General features: G+C 44.1%; 1 protein-coding gene and 1 long non-coding RNA gene across 5 annotated transcripts in view; one reads left to right on the top strand and one right to left on the bottom strand.

The window, feature by feature from the left end:
* MOB1B (MOB kinase activator 1B) overlaps positions 1–5,483 on the bottom strand; it is a 94,715-nt gene extending 89,232 nt beyond the window's left edge. The window contains exon 1 of the mRNA XM_044303531.1: positions 5,351–5,483. Coding sequence (XP_044159466.1) covers positions 5,351–5,364 — 14 coding nt within the window. The 5' untranslated portion in view covers positions 5,365–5,483. The remainder of the gene's footprint in view (positions 1–5,350) is intronic.
* Positions 5,484–5,508: 25 nt separating this feature from the next.
* Positions 5,509–20,849, top strand: LOC122944855. Of its 4 annotated transcripts, XR_006391058.1 has the most exons (5): positions 15,416–15,448; positions 15,907–15,984; positions 19,496–19,681; positions 20,248–20,311; positions 20,771–20,849. It is a non-coding gene; the product is annotated as an uncharacterized LOC122944855 (long non-coding RNA). The 4 variants fall into 4 exon arrangements; XR_006391057.1 differs by lacking the exons at positions 15,416–15,448; positions 15,907–15,984 and adding an exon at positions 5,509–5,659; XR_006391059.1 differs by lacking the exons at positions 15,416–15,448; positions 15,907–15,984 and adding an exon at positions 5,518–5,649.
* The last annotated feature ends 3,304 nt before the right edge of the window (positions 20,850–24,153 follow it).

Genomic DNA, 24,153 nt, shown 5'->3' with positions numbered 1-24,153 from the left:
TTTTTTTATATATTTTAATAGTTTGGACTTTTCTGACGTGGCGATGTAATATGTTTATTATTTAAATATTTTATATGTGAAATTGGGAAAAGGGGGTGATTTATACTTCATATTTTAGTGTTTTTTGTTTGTTTTTTTTACACTTTTTATTTAATGACTATTTTCCCCTTAGGGGCTAGAACCTGGGATCTTTCATCCCTTTTCCTATTCAGCCTGATAGATCTCTATTAGGGTGAATAGGACTCCACACTGTCCCTGCTGCTCTGTGCACACAGCATCAGGGATGTTACCATGGCAACCAGGGCTTCTGTAGCGTCCTGGCTGCCATGGTAACCGATCGGAGCCCCAGGCTTACACAGCTGGGGCTCCGATCAGAAGCTGCCACTGCACCACCAATGAGGGGGGGGGGGGGAAGAGGTCCCTGTGGCCACTGCCACCAATGATTTTAATACTGGGGGGTTGAGAGGGGCCGGCACACTGTGCCACCAATGATTTTAATGGGATGGGTGGGTTGAGGGGGGGGGGGGCAATGATAACTACCTCTTTATACAGGAGGCGGGTACTGGCAGATCAGCGGCAGTTAACTGCCGCTGATCGCAGCTCCCTGTCAGGGGCAGGGTGCCGGCAATGCGATTCTGCTGCCGGCACCCGCCTCCTGTATGTGTTAAAGACTGACTACTGTATATGAGTCCAGACTTTCACTATCAGGCCACACAGAGCGGCGCCCAGCAATGTCCCAGCACTCACCATTAGTCCTGGGCGCCGCTCCGTTCGCCTGCAGTGCTCCATTACTGTCTCCTCTCCTGCTCCACATGCTGCTGATTACTATCGGAGCGATGGGAGGAGACATCAGATTCACTAGTGGGCGTTCCTTCTCCCTGGCTGTAGCGCTGTCCAATCGCAGCGCAGGGAGAAGGAACGCCTACTAGTGAAGCTGATGTCTCCTCCCATCGCTCCGATAGTAATCAGCAGCATGTGGAGCAGGAGAGGAGACAGTAATGGGGCACTGCAGGCGAACGGAGCGGCGCCCAGGACTAATGGTGAGTGCTGGGGCATCGCTGGGCGCAGCTCTGTGTTGAAATAATCCTATCATTGGTGGCGCAGTGCGCCCGCCCCTCCTCCGCCCCTCTCTTCTCATTGCCGGCGCCGCCCCTCCTCCGCCCCTCGCTTCTCATTGCCGGCGCTGCCCCTCCTCCGCCCCTCGCTTCTCATTGCCGGCGCTGCCCCTCCTCCGCCCCTCGCTTCTCATTGCCGGCGCTGCCCCTCCTCCGCCCCTCTCTTCTCATTGCCGGCGCCGCCCCTCCTCCGCCCCTCGCTTCTCATTGCCGGCGCTGCCCCTCCTCCGCCCCTCGCTTCTCATTGCCGGCGCTGCCCCTCCTCCGCCCCTCGCTTCTCATTGCCGGCGCTGCCCCTCCTCCGCCCCTCGCTTCTCATTGCCGCCCCTCCTCCGCCCCTCGCTTCTCATTGGTGGCAGCGGCAGCAGCAGCACAGGGGGAGGGAGGACAGCTTCCTTCTCCCCGTGCTGCTGAGAGAGAACATGAGCGCGCCGATAGCAGCGCGCTCATGTTCAGAGATACTAGACTGCGCAGAAGCGCAGCCCAGTATCGAAAAAACGGAAATCCCGGTATCGTATCGATACCGGGACAAAAGTATCGATTGGGTATCGAAATTTCGATACCCGCAACAACCCTAGGTGGTGGGGGACAGAAGGAGCCAAAACTGAGCAGCGGAGAGCAGGTAACTATGGTCCAGTAGCATGGGAGGCAGGGGGTTTGACAGAAAGGCCCCAAAGGTGAACACTCGCCACTCACTGGCAATGTGAGTATAACTGTCATTTTTCTTTTTTTTTTGGAGTATTGGATTGTGGTGATTAATATCTCCTTGGTGGCCCTATTTCAACTTTTCACTGTGTACTCAATTACCCCTTAATTCCACACTTTTGTTCCCTGTACTGCCTACTTTTACCTGTGCTTAAAATCAGGTTGCTAGGCATGATCCGTCTATGTGTTGCAGGACGCAGAAGCACGCAGCCTGCAAGGTCAGGTTACTGACAGCCAGGGACTGTGTGTAAATGATTAAAGCCAGGTCTCCCCAGCAGCTGATAACAGTGCCTGGGCTGTGTGCACTTCTCCCTGTCCCTGCGCTTGGCAGACGCTCCCTCACTCAGCAGAGCTGGAGGATGCAGAGTTGGAGCAGCGCAGCGCAGGGAAGGGAGATCTGCAGCTCAGTGTATAAATGAAAGCAACATGTGGTAAGAGGACCCCTTTGTGCTGCAGGAGATTAACCCTTTAGGGGGGAGGGCTCTGGTTACTGACACTTTTGGGGTTTTGGGGGGCTATTGTTACTGGCTAGTGAGGGCAGGCGGGATTAGCCTCAGGGTGAGGGCAGTGGCGGCCATCTTACCTGAATAGTGAAATTGCAGTTTTATGCAGACTGGTTGCTAAGGGCTGAATCTTATTAAATATGGGATAAGTCAGTCTAATAGGAACTGATTCTGGAATATCATGTTATTAGTAACTACATATATGAAAATTGAAATTAGGGTCTAAATGTGACAGTTATCCTTTAAAGGGTCTCTTCACAATCTCAAGTATTAGAAGGGTCTCTCGACAACGAACTGACCACTAAGTGCACCCTGCCAGGACCCTCATATTCAGCTGTAATCTGTGAGAAAACCTGGCAGTAAGTGTTCAATTAAGTATTACACATTGCTCATTCTGTGATAGAGGAAACTAAGGAATGGTTCACCAAAGTGACATACACTCGTTGTAAATGCTCTCCATCCCAAAAAATGAGGATCCTGAACAGAGGGCACAACTCTATTATTGCCTCATTCACACGTCAATGTTTGGTCAGTGATTCTGAGCCAAAACCAGGTGCGGGTCTAACCACAGAACAGGTGCAGATCTTTCTCTTATACCTTATGTCTGTGGAGGCTCCACTTCTGGTTTTGACTCAATCACTGACGTGTGATTAAGGCTACATGCACACGACCGTATGTGTGTTGAGGTCCGCAAATTGCAGATCTGCAAAAAAAAAACAGATTACCTCCGTATGCCATCCTTTTTTTTTGCGGATCCGTTGTAACAATCACTAAAACGGACAAGTATAGGACATGTTCCATTTTTTTTTTTTGTGGGGCTACAGAACAGACATACTGATGCGGACAGCACACGGTGTGCTGTCCGCATTTTTAGCGGACCCATTGAAATCAATGGGTCCGCATCCTATCTGCAAAAAACAAAGGAACGGACACGGAAACAATGTTTGTGTGCATGTAACCTAAGGCCTCTTTCACAGTACCTTTTTTTTTTTTCCCGTTTTGCAGGCTTTTTTTGCGTTCCTTATACGGTCTGTATATGTAAGCATTCATTTCAATGGGTCCGCAAAAAAAAAACCAGAATGTACTCCGTATGCATTCCGTTTCCTTATCTCCGTTCTGTGCAAAGATAGAACATGTCCTATATTTGACCGCAAATCACGTTCCGTGGCTTCATTAAAGTCAACGGGTCTGCAAAAAAATAAAAAAACGGAATGCATCCGTATGTCTTTCGTATCCGTTCCGTTTTTTGCAGAACCATCTATTGAAAATGTTATGCCCAGCCCAATTTGTTCTATGTAATTACTGTATACGCCATACGGAACCGAAATGGAAACACAACGGAAACAAAAAAAAAAAAAAAAAAAAAAAAAAAAAAAAATGGAACAACGGATCCGTGAAAAACAGACTGCAAAACACTGAAATAGCCATACGGTAGTGTGAAAGAGGCCTACAGCTTAAAGGGCTTCTGTCACCCCACTAAAGTCATTTTTTTGGGGGGGGCTAGTTACATTCCTTATAGTGCGATATATGAGAATATAATGTTGTTACTTACTTTCATTCGGCCGTTTCTTATAAAAACGAAGTTTTATAATATGCAAATCAGGTCTCTACCAGCAAGTAGGGTGTCTACTTGCTGGTAGCCGCCGCAAAAAACCGCCCCCCCCTCGTCGTGTTGATTGGCAGGGCCAGCCGCGATCTCCTCCTCCGGCCGGCCCTGTCAGCATCTTAAAAATCGCGCGCCTCTGTTGATTCGGCGCAGGCGCTCTGAGATGAGGAGGCTCGTCTCCTCAGAACTCCCTCAGTGCGCCTGCGCCGATGACGTCTTCTCTTTCGGCGATTTTTAAAATGCTGACAGGGCCGGCCGGAGGAGGAGATCGCGGCTGGCCCTGTCAATCAACACGACGAGGGGGGCGGTTTTTTGCGGCGGCTACCAGCAAGTAGACGCCCTAGTTGCTGGTAGAGACCTGATTTGCATATTATAAAACTTCGTTTTTATAAGAAAGGGCCGAATGAAAGTAAGTAACACCATTATATTCTCATATATCGCACTATAAGGAATGTAACTAGCCAAAAAAAAATATATGACTTTAGTGGGGTGACAGAAGCCCTTTAACTCAGAAATTCCTAACAGGGTCTATGAAACTAGGCTCTAAATTGTACAACTCCTCTAAAACTACTTCATAAAAGGTGAAACTCGAAAAATTGGAATATTGTGCAAAGTTCATTTATTGCAGTAATGCAACTTAAACATATGAGATAGACTCATTACATGCAAAACGAGATATTCCAAGCCTTCATTTGTTATAATTTGGATGATTGTGGCTTACAGCTAATGAAACCCCAAAGTCTCAATTTTGAGGTACCCTTTGCTCGGGGGGTATGGATTAATTAGCTGAGTATGACACTTTGAGCCCGAAAATATTAAACCTTTTCACAAAATTCTAATTTTAAGCTGCATTAATGCAATTCCTTTTAATGTGCATTACTGAAATAAATGGACGTTTGCACGATATTCTAATTTTGCGAGTTTCACCTGTACACAGCGGTGGGTCCCACTGCCACTAGGGCTGCACCTGCACAGCACCATTCTTCTACATGGATCGGTGGTCCCTCTCAGTCAACCACACACATCAGCTCCACCGACTGAAGGTCCTTTTCAGTGGTGACTAGGAGGATAGCTGATGAATACAACACATCCAATTACACCATAATACCCCAGCCTGTCATAGGTCCCTTTCCTGCAGAGCACAATCCCTGCCTGCCATACTGCCTGATAGTAACGGTGCAGGCTAGGCCCCGAGGTCCTGAAAAGTTTACTGCCATTGTGTATATGACACCTATAGAGGAGAACACAACCCCACACTGTATAATGCACGGACCGACCTAGCACTAGAGAAAGCCTACCCATAAAAACGCATTGAGTTCAGTAGTGAGTCCAGACAGCCAAAGGGCAAAACCACAGAGTGACGGACACCTAACTCGGGGTGACAAGGGACACTAAAGAGAGAAGGACAGGGTGACACTCACAACAAGAAGCTCATCTCCTTGCAGCGGGGGCAGCAGCAGAGCGCAGGAGGTGACAGTCCACTCCGAACAGCAGCTGTGCTCCTTCTGCCACAGACGGGGGTGTGAACCACACGCTGCACAACGCCTTTTTTTTTCACCGCAACTTTATTTAAAAAGGACAAGGATGACAAAACAAGGACGAGCAGAAAATGTTCCAAAACCTAGACCGCAATCAGTAGCCAGTTTCTGACATGCTTTGTCTTTTCATGTTAATTGACTTTCTAGATAATTGGCCCTACTGTGTGCGAGGCATATAGATTGTGAGTCCCAGTAAGTGATGGCAATCTCTGTACAGTGCTGTGGCATATGTTGGTGTCATGTCATTTGATTCCTAGAACTTTCTAGCTCACAGAAAATATAGACCATTCCGCAGAGTTGAGGTGAGTGATTTCCTTCTGCAGTTACTATACAATAATGGAGCCAGTAATGACAGGTCCCAGTCGCCAAGGAGCCTGCTTTCTGGCAGCTGTCTTCCATAGGAAGCAGAGACGGCTGCCTGTAAGGATGTAGCAAGAGCCGCCCGTCGGCTCCCTGCTCCATCATTCCGGCGCTCCACACTGCAGGTCTGGGGAGGGGGCGTGGCAGGGTGCTGGGGAACTAGGTAAGTATGTGGAGATTTATTTATTTGTACTGCCTGTGAAGGGGGCACTTTACTGGGCATATTACTGCCTGTGAAGAGGGCACAGCTGGGCATATTACTGCCTGTGAAGGGGGCACAGCTGGGCATATTACTGCCTGTGAAGAGGGCACAGCTGGGCATATTACTGCCTGTGAAGGGGGCACAGCTTGGCATATTACTGCCTGTGAAGGGGCACAGCTGGGCATATTACTGCCTGTGAAGAGGGCAAGGCTTGGCATATTACTGCCTGTGACGGGAGCACTTTACTGGGCATATTACTGCCTGTGAAGAGGGCACAGCTGGGCATATTACTGCCTGTGAAGGGGGCACAGCTTGGCATATTACTGCCTGTGACGGGAGCACTTTACTGGGCATATTACTGCCTGTGAAGGGGGCAACATCTAGGCATATTACTGCCTGGGAAGGGGGCACTTTACTGGGCATATTACTACCTGTGAAGAGGGCACAGCTGGGCATATTACTGCCTGTGAAGGGGGCACAGCTGGGCATATTACTGCCTGTGAAGGGGGCACAGCTGGGCATATTACTGCCTGTGAAGGGGGCACAGCTGGGCATATTACTGCCTGTGAAGGGGGCACAGCTGGGCATATAACTGCCTGTGAAGGGGGCACAGCTAGGCATATTACTGCCTGGGAAGGGGGCACAGCTAGGCATATTACTGCCTGGGAAATGGGCACAGCTGGGCATATTACTGCCTGTGAAGGGGACACATCTAGGCATATTACTGCCTGGGAAGGGGGCACTTTACTGGCCAAATTACTACCTGTGAAGGGGCACTTTACTGGCCATATTAATGCCTGTCAAGGGGGCACAGCTGGGCATATTACTGCCTGTCAAGGGGGCACAGCTGGGCATATTACTGCCTGGGAAGGGGGCACTTCACTGGCCAAATTACTACCTGTGAAGGGGGCACATCTGGGCATATTACTATCTGTCAAGGGGGCACAGCTGGGCATATTACTGCCTGTCAAGGGGGCACAGCTGGGCATATTACTGCCTGTCAAGGGGGCACAGCTGGGCATATTACTGCCTGTCAAGGGGGCACAGCTGGGCATATTACTGCCTGTGAAGGGGACACATCTAGGCATATTACTGCCTGGGAAGGGGGCACTTTACTGGCCAAATTACTACCTGTGAAGAGGGCACAGCTGGGCATATTACTGCCTGTGATGGCAGCACTTTGCTGGGCATATTACTACCTGTGAAGAGGGCACATCTAGGCATATTACTGCCTGGGAAGGGGGCACTTTACTGGCCAAATTACTACCTGTGAAGAGGACACAGCTGGGCATATTACTGCCTGTGAAGGGGGCACAGCTGGGTATATTACTGCCTGTGAAGGGGGCACAGCTGGGCATATTACTGCCTGTGAAGGGGGCACAGCTGGGCATATTACTGCCTGTGAAGGGGGGCACAGCTGGGCATATTACTGCCTGTGACGGGAGCACTTTACTGGGCATATTACTACCTGTGAAGGGGGCACATCTAGGCATATTACTGCCTGGGAAGGGGGCACTTTACTGGCCAAATTACTACCTGTGAAGAGGGCACAGCTGGGCATATTACTGCCTGTGAAGGGGGCACAGCTGGGCATATTACTGCCTGTGAAGGGGGCACAGCTGGGCATATTACTGCCTATGAAGGGGGCACAGCTTGGCATATTACTGCCTGTGACGGGAGCACTTTACTGGGCATATTACTGCCTGTGAAGGGGGCAACTTCTAGGCATATTACTGCCTGGGAAGGGGGCACTTTACTGGGCATATTACTACCTGTGAAGAGGGCACAGCTGGGCACATTACTGCCTGTGAAGAGGGAACAACTGGGCATATTACTGCCTGTGAAGGGGCACAGCTGGGCATATTACTGCCTGTGACGGGAGCACTTTATTGGGCATATTACTGCCTGTGAAGGGAGCACTTTACTGGGCATATTACTGCCTGTGAAGGGAGCACTTTAAATAATACCAAGCAGTTTCTGAAGAGTAACTTAAAGGGGTTGTCCAGGCTTTTACTATTGATGACCTATCCTCAGGATACGTCATTAATATCAGATCAGTGGGGGTCCGACACACCAACTGATCAGCTGTATGAGGAGATTGCACATGCGCAGTGCACACGTGCCGTCTCCCTTCTTTCTTCATGTCCGCTGCAGCTGTCCCTGGTCTTTGTGCGAACCGTCTCCTCATACAGCTGATCGACGGGGGTGCCAGGTGTCGGACCCCCGCTGATCTTCAAGATAGGTCATCAATAGTAAAAGCCCAGAGAACCCCTTTAAAGAGGACATGACACCTCTCCAGACATGTCTATTTTAGTAGCTACTTGTATTCCCCATGTAATAACAATTCCAGAGCATTTATCCTTATGACTCTGTGTTGTGGCATTCCTCTTATTCCTGCTAGAAATGTACTAATAAATGTTTAACAAAATGTTACTAGTTAGGGGTCTGTCCCTGCACAGTCTTACACTGTCCAATCAGACTGTGCAGGGACACCCATCTGTACTTTTAATCCAAACCTTCGAGTTTTTGCAGAATGTCCTTACTGATTGTACCCAGTCAGTTAAGGAGGTCCTAAATATTGAAATTACATTGTATAGAAAAAAAGAAAGAATTACATGTAAGGCTCCTTTCACACCTGCGTTCAGGTGTCCGCTCGTGAGCTCCGTTTGAAGGGGCTCACGAGCGGCCCTGAACGCAGCCGTCTGGCCCTAATGCATTCTCAGTGGAGGCAGATCAACTGAGAATGCACCCGCCTGCCAGCGCTCAGCCTCCGCTCCGCTCAGTGAGCGGAACACCTCAACGCTGCAAGCAGCGTTCGGGTGTCCGCCTGGCCGTGCGGAGGCGAGCGGATCCGTCCAGACTTATAATGGAAGTCAATGGGGACGGATCCGCTTGAAGATGACACCATATGGCTCAATCTTCAAGCGGATCTGTCCCCCATTGACTTTCAATGTAAAGTCTGAACGGATCCGCTCAGGCTACTTTCACACTTAGAAAATTTTTCTAAGTTATAATGCAGACGGATCCGTTCTGAACGGAGCCACCGTCTGCATTAATATGAGCGGATCCGTTCAGAACGGATCCGATCGAACGCTAGTGTAGGCAGACCTTCGTGAGTGCTCTAGGGCCTGGGGGGAGGGGGTCCTATAGCACAACTAGGGGTAAGAAAGCAATGTTTATTTTTTTCATGTAGTGACCTCTAGGTGGTCGCCATAATCTCGCATTGCGGAGTTCCTTCCCTGAGGCTGATGCCAGCACAGGGAAGGAATACTATGCCGGCACTGCGCATGCGCGAGATTACGGCGATCCGTCTAGTCTTTAAACATGGCGCCCGCTTGCACGTGCAACGGGCGCCATAGCCGCCAGGTTTCTGCTATTTTAAATGGTAGAGACCCGCGACACATAAGGCTGATCGCATACATTTTCCCCTTAAGATGCTGTGGTCAAATGTGACCACGGCATCGGATCAGTCCGGAAGCAGAAGCCGCGTGCAAAAAAGAACAACTTGTCCCACAAAAAACAAGCCCTCATAAGGCTATGTGAATCGAAAAATAAAATAGTTAGGACTATGGGAAGGCAGGGAGTGAAAAACGAAAATGCAAAAAAGGGTCCTTAAAGGGTTAATGGGGTTCTGCAGTTTGTTTAAACTGATGATCTATCCTCAGGATAGATCATCAGCTGATCAGCTGTTTGAGAAGGCAGTGGCGCTTCATCACCACCGCCGATCAGCTGTTTGAGACGCTGTTTACTGCTGGCCCAGTGATGTCACGACTTGTATCAACTTGCCTGGCCGGGGCTAAGCTCCATTCAAGTGAACAGAGCTTAGCCGCGGCCCAGGCCAGTGAGACTAGTCGTGACATCACTGGGCCGCTGCCTTCTCAAACAGCTGATCGGCGGTGGTCCCGGGTGTCGGACCCCTGACTCTCAGATGCTGATGATCTATCCAGAGGAAAAAAATATCAAACCGGCCAATTCGCCATTATTTCATTGCTTCTCAAAAAAAAAAGAAAGAAATAATATATATTTTATTTCAACTATACATATGTGGTATCGCCGGATTCATACTGACCTGGACAATGAAGAGCACAAGTTTTACTGCATAGTGAACGCCATTAAAAAAAAAGTTATTTTTTTTCCCCAATTCCATTTGGATTTTTTTCCTGCTTCCCACTACATCCTATGCAACATTAAATGGTGGCATTAGAAAGTACAACTTGTCCCCCCAAAAAACAAGCCCTCATACATCTATGTGAACGGAAAAATGAAAAACTTATGACTCTAGGAAGACAGGGAAGAAAAATGAAAATGCAAAAACCTTTGGTACCCAAGAGGTTAAGTTCCTAGTCTACTACCTGGCAGTGATAGGGTAGTATATCTCTAACTAGCTGGGTGTTAGGGCTGGTGCTGGAGCTGTGGTAGAGAAAGGAGAGGTGCATCATGGGTTTGGTTGGTTACAGGAACAGGAAGTGCTATGATAAAAACAGGTCAGGAGAGTCCAAAAAAATAATAATAATAAAGTCATGGGGAAGATGTATATGAGGAAAGCACCTAGATGAGCATATGTGTTAATAACCATAGTGATCCTGGAGAATCCCTTTAAAATGACATCTTATAAACATAGTAATTATCACACATTTGGACTTTATAGACAATTACAAAAACATTCCTCTAGCCCTGGCTGTATTTTATGGATTAAGTTTTATTGGTGAGTGCCACAGATTTCTTCCTAATGGATGAGTCAGGAATGATGCCAGCCTCTCTACACATGAATAGACTGAGCCATGTGGGTGATAGTGGGATATAAGGGTGCCCGTACTCAGCGCAAACCCCTCTGCCGTACCCTCCATGACCAAAGGAAGGCCGCCAAAATCCTGTCCCACCGAATCCATGACAGTTGGGGGACAACGTAACTAAAAAAATTGGCGAATTGTGCTTTTTTTTCTGTTACGGCGTTCACCGCATAGGAGATATTTTTTTATATTTTAATAGTTTGGACTTTTTTGGACGTAGCGATATGTAATATGTTTATTTTTTTATTGTGTATATATTTTTCATGTAAAATTGGGAAAGGGGGTGATTTAAACTTTTTATATTTTGGTGTTTTTTTTTTAAACTTTTTATTTAATAACCATTAGCCTCCTTAGGGCTAGAACCTGGGACCTTTTAATCCCTTGTCCTATTCACCTTAATAGAGCTCTATTAAGGCTGAATAGGATTTTACACTGTCCCTGCTGCCCTATGCATAGTGCACACGGCAGCAGGGAGCTTACCATGGCAGCCAGGACTTCAGTAGCGTCTTGGCTGCCATGGTAACCGATCGGAGCACCGCGATTTCACTGCTGGGGCTACGATCGGAAGCTGCTACTGCACCACCAATGAAGAGTGAAGAGGGCGGAGAGGACCCTGTAGCCACTGCCACCAATGACCCATTTATTCAAATGTAGGCTGCGGGTGCCAGTGGTATCACATACCCGACACTCAGCCTCTATGACAGGGCACTGCGGTCTGCATCAATTAACCCCTCAGGTGCGGCACCTGAGGAGTTAATTGCCGCGATTCGCAGGATCAAATGCCCTGTCATAGAGGTCCGGTATGTGATACCGCCGGCACCCGCAGCCTACATTTGAATTAATGGGTCAATTATCTTCATTGGTGGCGCAGTAGTCACAGCCCCTCCCCTCCTCCTCAGCACTATCCCTTCATTGGTGGCAGCGGCAGCCGCGTCTGCCTCCTCCTCCACTATCCTTCTCTGGAGAACATGGTGCGCTCAGAGAGTGGAGCGTGCCATGTTTTCTAACAGATACTACAGTAGCGCAGCCTAGTAATCGGAAAATGGCAAATCCCGGTATCGAATCAATCCGGGTCTAAAAGTATAGATACTTTGATACCCAGTGCAACCCTACACGAGACCACACACTTAAAATAGAAACACTCTCACAGCCCCTAAAAAACTGAACACACCCCAAATACTACTTTTCCCCACCACCTGTCTCCGAGTGACATGACCTCTTCATGCGACCTAAGCCTCCTGGGAGCCCTAACTATACTGGTAACCAGTTATGGTGACACTTGTGGAATTTTGGTGTCTTGTTGTTCACTACATGAGCACAAGCCCTAAATACTTAAGGTGCACTTACAGATAGTGATGCAACCAAAAGCAGCTAGAACCAACCGGCCATGCCTTTCCTGTGCTTGATGTGGTTTAAAGGGTAACTGTCATTTTTGTATCTGCTAGTTTATTAGAGCTAGGCATGTATACCTGAGTTAGTCTGTCAATGATCGCCAAAACATCTGTAATTACCTTATAATAACAGCTTTCATTAATGTCTCTAATGGCTCTTAAAAGACCGTTGCTATGGCTTATCTGTCTTCCCTTTAGTATAAACAGAAGACAGGGGGGGGTGGTCCTTCACACTGCATGTGAAGCCTGTATTGACTCCTGCACAGCGCGATGTAAGCGCTGTGCAGGAGTGACAGCATAGCGATCAGCCACAGAGGCTGATCGCTATGCTGTGCATGTCAGGGGGCACTGGATGGCACAAGGGGGCACAGGATGCAACAAGAGAAGGGGCAGGATGGCACAAGGGGGGTGCTGGATGGCACAAGGGGGCACAGTATGCCCTAAGAGGGGCACTAGATGGCACAAGAGGGGTTCTGGATGGCACAAGGGGGCACATGATGCAACAAGAGGGGTGCAGGATGGCACAAGGGGGCACAGGATGGCACAAGAGGGGTGCAGGATGGCACAAAGGGGGCACTGAATGGCACACTAGAGGCACAGGATGGCACAAGGGGGAACAGGGTGGCACAAGAGGCTCTGGATGGCACATGAGGGGTGCTGGATGGCACAAGGGGGCACAGGATGGCACATGAGGGGCGCTGGATGGCACAAGGGGGCACAAGAGGGGCACAGGATGGCACAAGAGGGGCACTGTGGATGTCACTGTTATTAGGCGATGTGGATGTCACTGTTATTGGGGCACTGTGGAGGTCGCGGTTATTGCGGTGCTGTGGATGACACTGTTATGGCGGCACTGTGGATGTCACTGTTATTGCGGCACTGTGGATGTCACTGTTCTGGGGCACTGTTCTGGGGATCTGTGTATGATACGCTGTTATGGGGGATCTGTGGATGACACTGTTATGGATGCACTGTGGATGACACACTGTTATGGGGGACCTGTGGATGACACACTGTTATGGGGGGATCTGTGGATGACACACTGTTATTAAACAAACACCCTTAATAAATGAGTACAATGAAACCCATATCATCTTAAAATTTATATAGTCTTTATTAGAAAATCAGAATGAACATGATTACATAACTTTATAACAATATTTCGTAAAAGTTGTACCAAGCCATAAAAGTGAAAGTAACTAATTGCTACAGAGCCGGTTCATATAATGTGACTATTCTCATAGAAAGGGATCATCTGGGTCTAAAACACTGCACAATGGTGGACTCTATTAGGAATTGTATCTGGGGTGTACTAGAATCTGTATACTAGTAGCAAACACCCATTTAGCTATATAAAAGAGACTGACACCAAGGCGGTGGACAAAGTGCTAATTAGTGAAGCTAAATTCTAAAGCTACTGACCGTCAGATGAAAATGTAAAACCAGTCAAGAGGGGTCAAAGAATGAGGCTCTGGATCTCCCCGACGTACGTTTCGCCGTTCTGCGTCCTCAGGAGGAGTAAATTAATGGGGCTAGATGACCAGTTTATATTGATATATGTTAGCCAATGAAATGGGGCGTTTGGGATCACATGTGTCGACTAGGACGAGATGGGCAACGCTGGCGCATGGCGCGTCACTTCCGGCCGCTGCTGTGACTACTTCCGCCCGTCTCCCGAGTCCAGGCGGCGGCGAGGGCAGCCACGCGTCGCGTACGGCACGGGCTGACGTCACCGGCGTCCGATCTCCTTGGAGACAGAGGGAAGTCCGCTGGCCGCAGGACCGTCATGCGCACTGTGCCAATCTCGTCTCATGCTATGCATGCCTAAGGTGGTAACTAATACGGTTGTACGGGGCATGCTGGAGGAGCAAGATGTTTTTTATTATAAAAAGGCTTGTTATAATTGCGTGATCATTATTAAGAACTCTACAATATATAAAACCTGGGGATAAATGTGATAGATGGTGATAAAAAGGAAGATCAATAATGAATAATATTCAACAACCACCGTAACTGATTTCTATAATATTAGTATTTGGTTAAGACTATTAATTAATATCAAGTTTAAAAATGAATTCATATGTTGCGGGATTATTTATAGTGCTAAAAAACGTGGTATTCTTATCTTATGAATATTAAGTGCAAAATAAATATGCATATATTATTAAGTGTTTACATGGTGAACGAGAAAAAAGGTAGTGCAATTATATACATGATTAACATCAAAATAATCAATTATACATAAATAGATAATAATATAAAAATGGATAAAGTGCTATAGTGCAAATGTAGATTAAATACAATTGCGGGCATTAGGCCAGCTAAAATTAAGTGACTGAACTCATAATAAATAAACATTGTGAACTGATGTAATATGAAAAAATATATATAAAATGTGTTGACTATGTTATTTTATCTTATAGTCCGCCTCCAACCGCTAATGGAGGTTTAATTGTACATATAAATTCATTTCTAAAAGGGACCAAAGACGATGTATCCTCTCCAGATGGATTAACTCCACAGAATGCCGCACGATACCTCTCCAAAAAATCGCACATGTGTAAGGGAAGATGGAACCCAAACTGCCCCTGGACAAAACAAACCAAAGTAAGTATATATAGTCATGATTAAATGGAACTGTTAAAAAAAATATAATATAAAAGTATTATATCCTAAAATAATTAGAAACCATTAAAATAACATTTATTTTCCCCATAAAATGGATTAAAAGACACTGCATTTCAGAGGAAAGAGCTAAATCCAAAATTTTCATTAAGTCCTACCGGTGTGAGGGAATTTAGTCGAAAGATCCATTTGCTTTCTAGTTGTGCTAGTTTTTTGCCCTTATTTCCTCCTCTGGTCCCTAAATGGATTAGGTCAATACCCCTAAACCTAAGTCCACTTGGATTAGCTTTGTGGAAAATTTTAAAATGTTTGGGTATGGCTTTTAAATTTGCTAGGTCTTCCTCAGTCATTCGCCTTTTCTATGTCTCTAACATGTTCTCTGATCCTTTTGCGCAATTCTCGTGTGGTCAGACCTACATATATTTTATCACACGGGCAGGTAGCATAATAACTACTCCCGTGGAGGAGCAAGATATATACTCCCGGATATCATAAGTTCTCTGTTTATCTCCGTCCAGTGAACACATTTGTCCTTTCCATGTTTTTACAGGCTTTGCATCTGCCGCAAGCATATGAGCCGCCTTTCATTTCATCCTCTTTCCCACTACCTCAGGTATATAGTGGCTGTGAACCAGGATGTCTTTTAAATTTTTTGACCTTCTTGCAGTGATTAAAGGTCTATTCATAACAATTTGTTTTAATTTAATATCAGTTAGCAGCACCTCCCAATGTTTATTTAGGACTTTGTTAATTTGCCCCCACTGTCTGTTGTAATTAGTTATAAATCTTGGTTCCTGGCTCTGATCCTTGATAATTTTATCATTCGGGTACAGCAATTTTTCTCTTGTTCTTTGTTTTGCCACATTCATGCTTTTTTTAATTTGCCGATTACTGTAACCCCTATCTAGGAATCTGTCTTTCATTATTTTTGATTGTTTGTGATATTGGGTTTTTTCCGAACAGATTCTTTTTAGCCTTAGAAACTGACCTGTGGGGATTCCATTGATAGTTGTCCTGGGATGTGCTGACTCTGCATGTAAGATGGAATTAACTGCTGTCTTTTTCCTGTAGATATCTGTTTTGAGCATCCCATCCTCACCCACCAGAATGTGAAGATCCAGGAAGTCCAGCTCTCTTGCAGCCTGAAAGGTAAGTTTGATATTTAGCTCATTCGTATTGAGCACATACATGAAATCATTTAGATCCTCCAATGGTCCTTCCCAAATGAATAGGATATCGTCAATGTAGCGTATCCAATTATGGACCTTGTCTACATTGACGATTTGCCCATCCTGAAAAATGGACCGTTCCCATGCTCCAAGGAAAAGGTTGGCATACGACGGGGCACAAGTGGCCCCCATCGCAACCCCCTGCAGTTGTAAATAATATTTATCCTTGAAGACGAAAAAGTTATGTTCCAATATAAATTGTAGGAGGTCCAAAATGAAGCCATTAAGGCTCTGGTCACAGTTATTACCTTTCAGGAAATCCGCTGTTGCCTTCAGGCCATCGCCATGTCTGATACTTGTATATAGTGATTCGACATCTGCCGTCACCAACCACATATCATCATCCATTTGAATATTTTGTAATCTTTTTAGTACTGCTGTGGTATCCTGTACGAATGAAGGTAAATTAGCCACCTGCAATTGCAAATAATAATCTACAAAACGGCAGATATTCTCGCAGAGTCCCTCATTACCAGCTACGATTGGCCTTCCTGGCGGATCTTCTTTATTTTTGTGGATTTTGGGGATGATATAAAAGGTTGGCGTCCTAGGATGAGTTACTTGTAGAGTTTCCAAAGTCTTTTTGGGGATGATGTTATTTTCAAAAGCCTGCAGGAGCATTTCGCATAAGTTATCCTGAAAAATCAATAGGGGATTATTTGGCATGCATTTATAGCAGGTTTTGTCTTTTAGTAATTTAAAGACTTGTTTTTCATACATTTCTGAGGGCCAGATTACAACATTGCCCCCCTTGTCTGCTTGTTTAATTACTATGCCTTTAAGTTTTTTTAAATCCTGTAGAGCATTATTTTCAGCTCTAGTCAGGTTAAATCTCCCTGTTTCTTTTTCTAGTTTTTTCAGGTCTTCACAGACCAGTTTTACAAAGATGTCCAAAGCGGGGCAGATATTGAATGGCGGGAAAGTTGTGGACTTTTTGCCCATTCCTCTAGGCAATAAGCTTACCTGTTCTTCACCCTCATTTTCTTTCTCTAAATCCTCCAAAATTTGAAGAGCCTCCTTTTCTGCTGGTGTATTAAACCATTGATATTCTTCTCCATGAAAATGTAAACGTTTTAAAAGCAGTTTCCTGGCATATAGGTGTACGTCTTTGGTCACTGTAAAAAGATCCATATTAGCTGTGGGGCAAAAACTGAGTCCTTTAGATAACACTTTAAGTTGATTAGATGTCAATGTGACCTTAGATAGGTTTATTACCTGTAATAGATCATCTTTTCCTTTTTTATTTTTGTTGTCATTTTTAATATCCAGTTTTCTTTTGCCTCCTTGATTACCACCCCTCCAGTTGGTTTTAGATCTTCCTGATCTTAAGGATACTTCATCACCAGTTCGTGAGGTTGTTTCAGATAGAGATCCAGTGGATGAGAAGGAGGGTGCCCTAACTCTTACATCCTGCCCTCCTCTCACCTGTTGCCATCTATAAACTTTCTTATTCTTATAATCGCTAAGATCCCTCTGAAATGTTTTAATTTTTTGCGCCGTGATGTCTTTCTCCCAGATCTGAAAAGAATCATTGGTTTCTTCTTCCAATTTTGTGAAGTTGTCTCTACTCATATCTCTCTTTAGGACTGACTCTAAAGTAGTAATTTCCTCCTCTAGAATTTTTAATTTTCTATTACTTGCTTCTGTCAGGATATCCAGGAATTCCAGGGAACATTTAGTGATTCCCTCTTCCCACCTGTCTTTTAGATCTTGATCATCTAGGCCAAAGCTTGGGAAAATTTGTATCCTCAAACCCCTAGGGACAATTTGTTTAGTACTATAATTTTGTATGGATGCTTTATTCCACCACATTTTAATTTTCTTATGGCACAAGGTCTTATACTTTTTTTGAAGCTCCCCCATCTGAAATGCTGTGTCATTTAAAATAGAATTAGAACCTCCACTAAAAAGGCTATCTGCCTGTAAGAGCCACGCTTGTTCTCTGGCTCCCATCTCCATGTCGTTGACCTTAATCTGTTGGGAAAACAGAAAATATATCGTAAAAAATACCTAGACGGTCAGAAAAATAGTAACTATACTGTTACTGGGGTACTCGGAAATATCAATAAACACCCTTAATAAATGAGTACAATGAAACCCATATCATCTTAAAATTTATATAGTCTTTATTAGAAAATCAGAATGAACATGATTACATAACTTTATAACAATATTTCGTAAAAGTTGTACCAAGCCATAAAAGTGAAAGTAACTAATTGCTACAGAGCCGGTTCATATAATGTGACTATTCTCATAGAAAGGGATCATCTGGGTCTAAAACACTGCACAATGGTGGACTCTATTAGGAATTGTATCTGGGGTGTACTAGAATCTGTATACTAGTAGCAAACACCCATTTAGCTATATAAAAGAGACTGACACCAGGGCGGTGGGCAAAGTGCTAATTAGTAAAGCTAAAATCTAAAGCTACTAACCGTAAGATGAAAATGTGAAACCAGTCAAGAGGGGTCAAAGAATGAGGCTCTGGATCTCCCCGACGTACGTTTCGCCGTTCTGCGTCCTCAGGAGGAGTAAATTAATGGGGCTAGATGACCAGTTTATATTGATATATGTTATCCAATGAAATGGGGCGTTTGGGATCACATGTGTCGACTAGGACGAGATGGGCAACGCTGGCGCATGGCGCGTCACTTCCGGCCGCTGCTGTGACTGCTTCCGCCCGTCTCCCGAGTCCAGGCGGCGGCGAGGGCAGCCACGCGTCGCGTACGGCACGGGCTGACGTCACCGGCGTCCGGTCCCCTTGGAGACAGAGGGAAGTCCGCTGGCCACAGGACCGTCATGCGCACTGTGCCAATCTCGTCTCATGCTATGCATGCCTAAGTTAGTAACTAATGCGGTTGTATGGGGCATGCTGGAGGAGCAAAATGTTATTTGAAAAAGGCTTATTATAATTGTGTAATCATTGTTAAGGACTCTACAATATATAAAACCTGGGGATAAATATGATGGATGGTGTAAACAAGGAAATTAATAATGAATAATGTTCAACAACCACCGTAACTGATTTCTATAATATTAATATATAGTTGGAACTATTAATTAATATCAAATTTAAAAATGAATTCATATATTGCGGGATTATTTATAGTGCTAAAAAAGTGGTATGCTATCTTATGAATATTAAGTGCAAGATAAATATGCATACATTATTAGATATTTACATGATGAAAGGGGAAAAAGGTAGTGCAATTATATACATGATTAGACATCAAAAATAATCAATTATACATAAATAGGTAATAATATAAAAATGGATAAAGTGCTATAGTGCAAATTTAAATTAGATACAATTGCGGGCATTAAGCCAGCTATAATTAGGTGACTAAACACATAATGAGTGTACATAGTGGACAGATATAATATAAAAAAGTATATATAAGATGTGTTGACTATGTTATTTTATCTTATAGTCCACCTCCAACTGCTAATGGAGGTTTAATTGTGCATATAAATTCATTTCTAAGAAGGGACCGAAGACGGTGTATCTTCTCCTGATGGATTGATTCTACAGCATCCTGCATAATACTTCTCCAAAAAAATCGCACATGTGTGTGGGAAGATGGAACCCAAACTGCTTTTGGACAAAACAAATTAAAGTAAGTATATTTAGTCATGATTAAATGGAGCTGTTAAAAAAATATAATATGAAAATATTATATCCTAGAATAATTAGAAGCCATTAAAATAACATTTATTTTCCCCATAAAATGGATTAAAAGACACTGCATTTCAGAGGAAAGAGCTGAATCCAAAATTTTCATTAAGTCCTACCGGTGTGAGGGAATTTAGTCGAAAGATCCATTTGCTTTCTAGTTGTGCTAGTTTTTTGCCCTTATTTCCTCCTCTGGTCCCTAAATGGATTAGGTCAATACCCCTAAACCTAAGTCCACTTGGATTAGCTTTGTGGAAAATTTTAAAATGTTTGGGTATGGCTTTTAAATTTGCTAGGTCTTCCTCATCATTCGCCTTTTCTATGTCTCTAACATGTTCTCTGATCCTTTTGCGCAATTCTCGTGTGGTCAGACCTACATATATTTTATCACACGGGCAGGTAGCATAATAAACTACTCCCGTGGAGGAGCAAGATATATACTCCCGGATATCATAAGTTCTCTGTTTATCTCCGTCCGTGAACACATTTGTCCTTTCCATGTTTTTACAGGCTTTGCATCTGCCGCAAGCATATGAGCCGCCTTTCATTTCATCCTTCTTTCCCACTACCTCAGGTATATAGTGGCTGTGAACCAGGATGTCTTTTAAATTTTTTGACCTTCTTGCAGTGATTAAAGGTCTATTCATAACAATTTGTTTTAATTTAATATCAGTTAGCAGCACCTCCCAATGTTTATTTAGGACTTTGTTAATTTGCCCCCACTGTCTGTTGTAATTAGTTATAAATCTTGGTTCCTGGCTCTGATCCTTGATAATTTTATCATTCGGGTACAGCAATTTTTCTCTTGTTCTTTGTTTTGCCACATTCATGCTTTTTTTTAATTTGCCGATTACTGTAACCCCTATCTAGGAATCTGTCTTTCATTATTTTTGATTGTTTGTGATATTGGGTTTTTTCCGAACAGATTCTTTTTAGCCTTAGAAACTGACCTGTGGGGATTCCATTGATAGTTGTCCTGGGATGTGCTGACTCTGCATGTAAGATGGAATTAACTGCTGTCTTTTTCCTGTAGATATCTGTTTTGAGCATCCCATCCTCACCCACCAGAATGTGAAGATCCAGGAAGTCCAGCTCTCTTGCAGCCTGAAAGGTAAGTTTGATATTTAGCTCATTCGTATTGAGCACATACATGAAATCATTTAGATCCTCCAATGGTCCTTCCCAAATGAATAGGATATCGTCAATGTAGCGTATCCGATTATGGACCTTGTCTACATTGACGATTTGCCCATCCTGAAAAATGGACCGTTCCCATGCTCCAAGGAAAAGGTTGGCATACGACGGGGCACAAGTGGCCCCCATCGCAACCCCCTGCAGTTGTAAATAATATTTATCCTTGAAGACGAAAAAGTTATGTTCCAATATAAATTGTAGGAGGTCCAAAATGAAGCCATTAAGGCTCTGGTCACAGTTATTACCTTTCAGGAAATCCGCTGTTGCCTTCAGGCCATCGCCATGTCTGATACTTGTATATAGTGATTCGACATCTGCCGTCACCAACCACATATCATCATCCATTTGAATATTTTGTAATCTTTTTAGTACTGCTGTGGTATCCTGTACGAATGAAGGTAAATTAGCCACCTGCAATTGCAAATAATAATCTACAAAACGGCAGATATTCTCGCAGAGTCCCTCATTACCAGCTACGATTGGCCTTCCTGGCGGATCTTCTTTATTTTTGTGGATTTTGGGGATGATATAAAAGGTTGGCGTCCTAGGATGAGTTACTTGTAGAGTTTCCAAAGTCTTTTTGGGGATGATGTTATTTTCAAAAGCCTGCAGGAGCATTTCGCATAAGTTATCCTGAAAAATCAATAGGGGATTATTTGGCATGCATTTATAGCAGGTTTTGTCTTTTAGTAATTTAAAGACTTGTTTTTCATACATTTCTGAGGGCCAGATTACAACATTGCCCCCCTTGTCTGCTTGTTTAATTACTATGCCGTTAAGTTTTTTTAAATCCTGTAGAGCATTATTTTCAGCTCTAGTCAGGTTAAATCTCCCTGTTTCTTTTTCTAGTTTTTTCAGGTCTTCACAGACCAGTTTTACAAAGATGTCCAAAGCGGGGCAGATATTGAATGGCGGGAAAGTTGTGGACTTTTTGCCCATTCCTCTAGGCAATAAGCTTACCTGTTCTTCACCCTCATTTTCTTTCTCTAAATCCTCCAAAATTTGAAGAGCCTCCTTTTCTGCTGGTGTATTAAACCATTGATATTCTTCTCCATGAAAATGTAAACGTTTTAAAAGCAGTTTCCTGGCATATAGGTGTACATCTTTGGTCACTGTAAAAAGATCCATATTAGCTGTGGGGCAAAAACTGAGTCCTTTAGATAACACTTTAAGTTGATTAGATGTCAATGTGACCTTAGATAGGTTTATTACCTGTAATAGATCATCTTTTCCTTTTTTATTTTTGTTGTCATTTTTAATATCCAGTTTTCTTTTGCCTCCTTGATTACCACCCCTCCAGTTGGTTTTAGATCTTCCTGATCTTAAGGATACTTCATCACCAGTTCGTGAGGTTGTTTCAGATAGAGATCCAGTGGATGAGAAGGAGGGTGCCCTAACTCTTACATCCTGCCCTCCTCTCACCTGTTGCCATCTATAAACTTTCTTATTCTTATAATCGCTAAGATCCCTCTGAAATTTTTTAATTTTTTGCGCCGTGATGTCTTTCTCCCAGATCTGAAAAGAATCATTGGTTTCTTCTTCCAATTTTGTGAAGTTGTCTCTACTCATATCTCTCTTTAGGACTGACTCTAAAGTAGTAATTTCCTCCTCTAGAATTTTTAATTTTCTATTACTTGCTTCTGTCAGGATATCCAGGAATTCCAGGGAACATTTAGTGATTCCCTCTTCCCACCTGTCTTTTAGATCTTGATCATCTAGGCCAAAGCTTGGGAAAATTTGTATCCTCAAACCCCTAGGGACAATTTGTTTAGTACTATAATTTTGTAGGGATGCTTTATTCCACCACATTTTAATTTTCTTATGGCACAAGGTCTTATACTTTTTTTGAAGCTCCCCCATCTGAAATGCTGTGTCATTTAAAATAGAATTAGAACCTCCACTAAAAAGGCTATCTGCCTGTAAGAGCCACGCTTGTTCTCTGGCTCCCATCTCCATGTCGTTGACCTTAATCTGTTGGGAAAACAGAAAATATATCGTAAAAAATACCTAGACGGTCAGAAAAATAGTAACTATACTGTTACTGGGGTACTCGGAAATATCAATAAACACCCTTAATAAATGAGTACAATGAAACCCATATCATCTTAAAATTTATATAGTCTTTATTAGAAAATCAGAATGAACATGATTACATAACTTTATAACAATATTTCGTAAAAGTTGTACCAAGCCATAAAAGTGAAAGTAACTAATTGCTACAGAGCCGGTTCATATAATGTGACTATTCTCATAGAAAGGGATCATCTGGGTCTAAAACACTGCACAATGGTGGACTCTATTAGGAATTGTATCTGGGGTGTACTAGAATCTGTATACTAGTAGCAAACACCCATTTAGCTATATAAAAGAGACTGACACCAGGGCGGTGGGCAAAGTGCTAATTAGTAAAGCTAAAATCTAAAGCTACTAACCGTAAGATGAAAATGTGAAACCAGTCAAGAGGGGTCAAAGAATGAGGCTCTGGATCTCCCCGACGTACGTTTCGCCGTTCTGCGTCCTCAGGAGGAGTAAATTAATGGGGCTAGATGACCAGTTTATATTGATATATGTTATCCAATGAAATGGGGCGTTTGGGATCACATGTGTCGACTAGGACGAGATGGGCAACGCTGGCGCATGGCGCGTCACTTCCGGCCGCTGCTGTGACTGCTTCCGCCCGTCTCCCGAGTCCAGGCGGCGGCGAGGGCAGCCACGCGTCGCGTACGGCACGGGCTGACGTCACCGGCGTCCGGTCTCCTTGGAGACAGAGGGAAGTCCGCTGGCCACAGGACCGTCATGCGCACTGTGCCAATCTCGTCTCATGCTATGCATGCCTAAGTTAGTAACTAATACGGTTGTATGGGGCATGCTGGAGGAGCAAAATGTTATTTGAAAAAGGCACATCTTATATATACTTTTTTATATTATATCTGTCCACTATGTAAACTCATTATGTGTTTAGTCACCTAATTATAGCTGGCTTAATGCCCGCAATTGTATCTAATTTAAATTTGCACTATAGCACTTTATCCATTTTTATATTATTACCTATTTATGTATAATTGATTATTTTTGATGTCTAATCATGTATATAATTGCACTACCTTTTTCCCCTTTCATCATGTAAATATCTAATAATGTATGCATATTTATCTTGCACTTAATATTCATAAGATAGCATACCACTTTTTTAGCACTATAAATAATCCCGCAATATATGAA

This window comes from Bufo gargarizans, chromosome 1, assembly GCF_014858855.1.
Source record: "Bufo gargarizans isolate SCDJY-AF-19 chromosome 1, ASM1485885v1, whole genome shotgun sequence".
NCBI lineage: Eukaryota > Metazoa > Chordata > Amphibia > Anura > Bufonidae > Bufo > Bufo gargarizans.
Note: the sequence above shows the minus strand (reverse complement) of the source record. Positions and strands in the feature narration are given on the sequence as shown.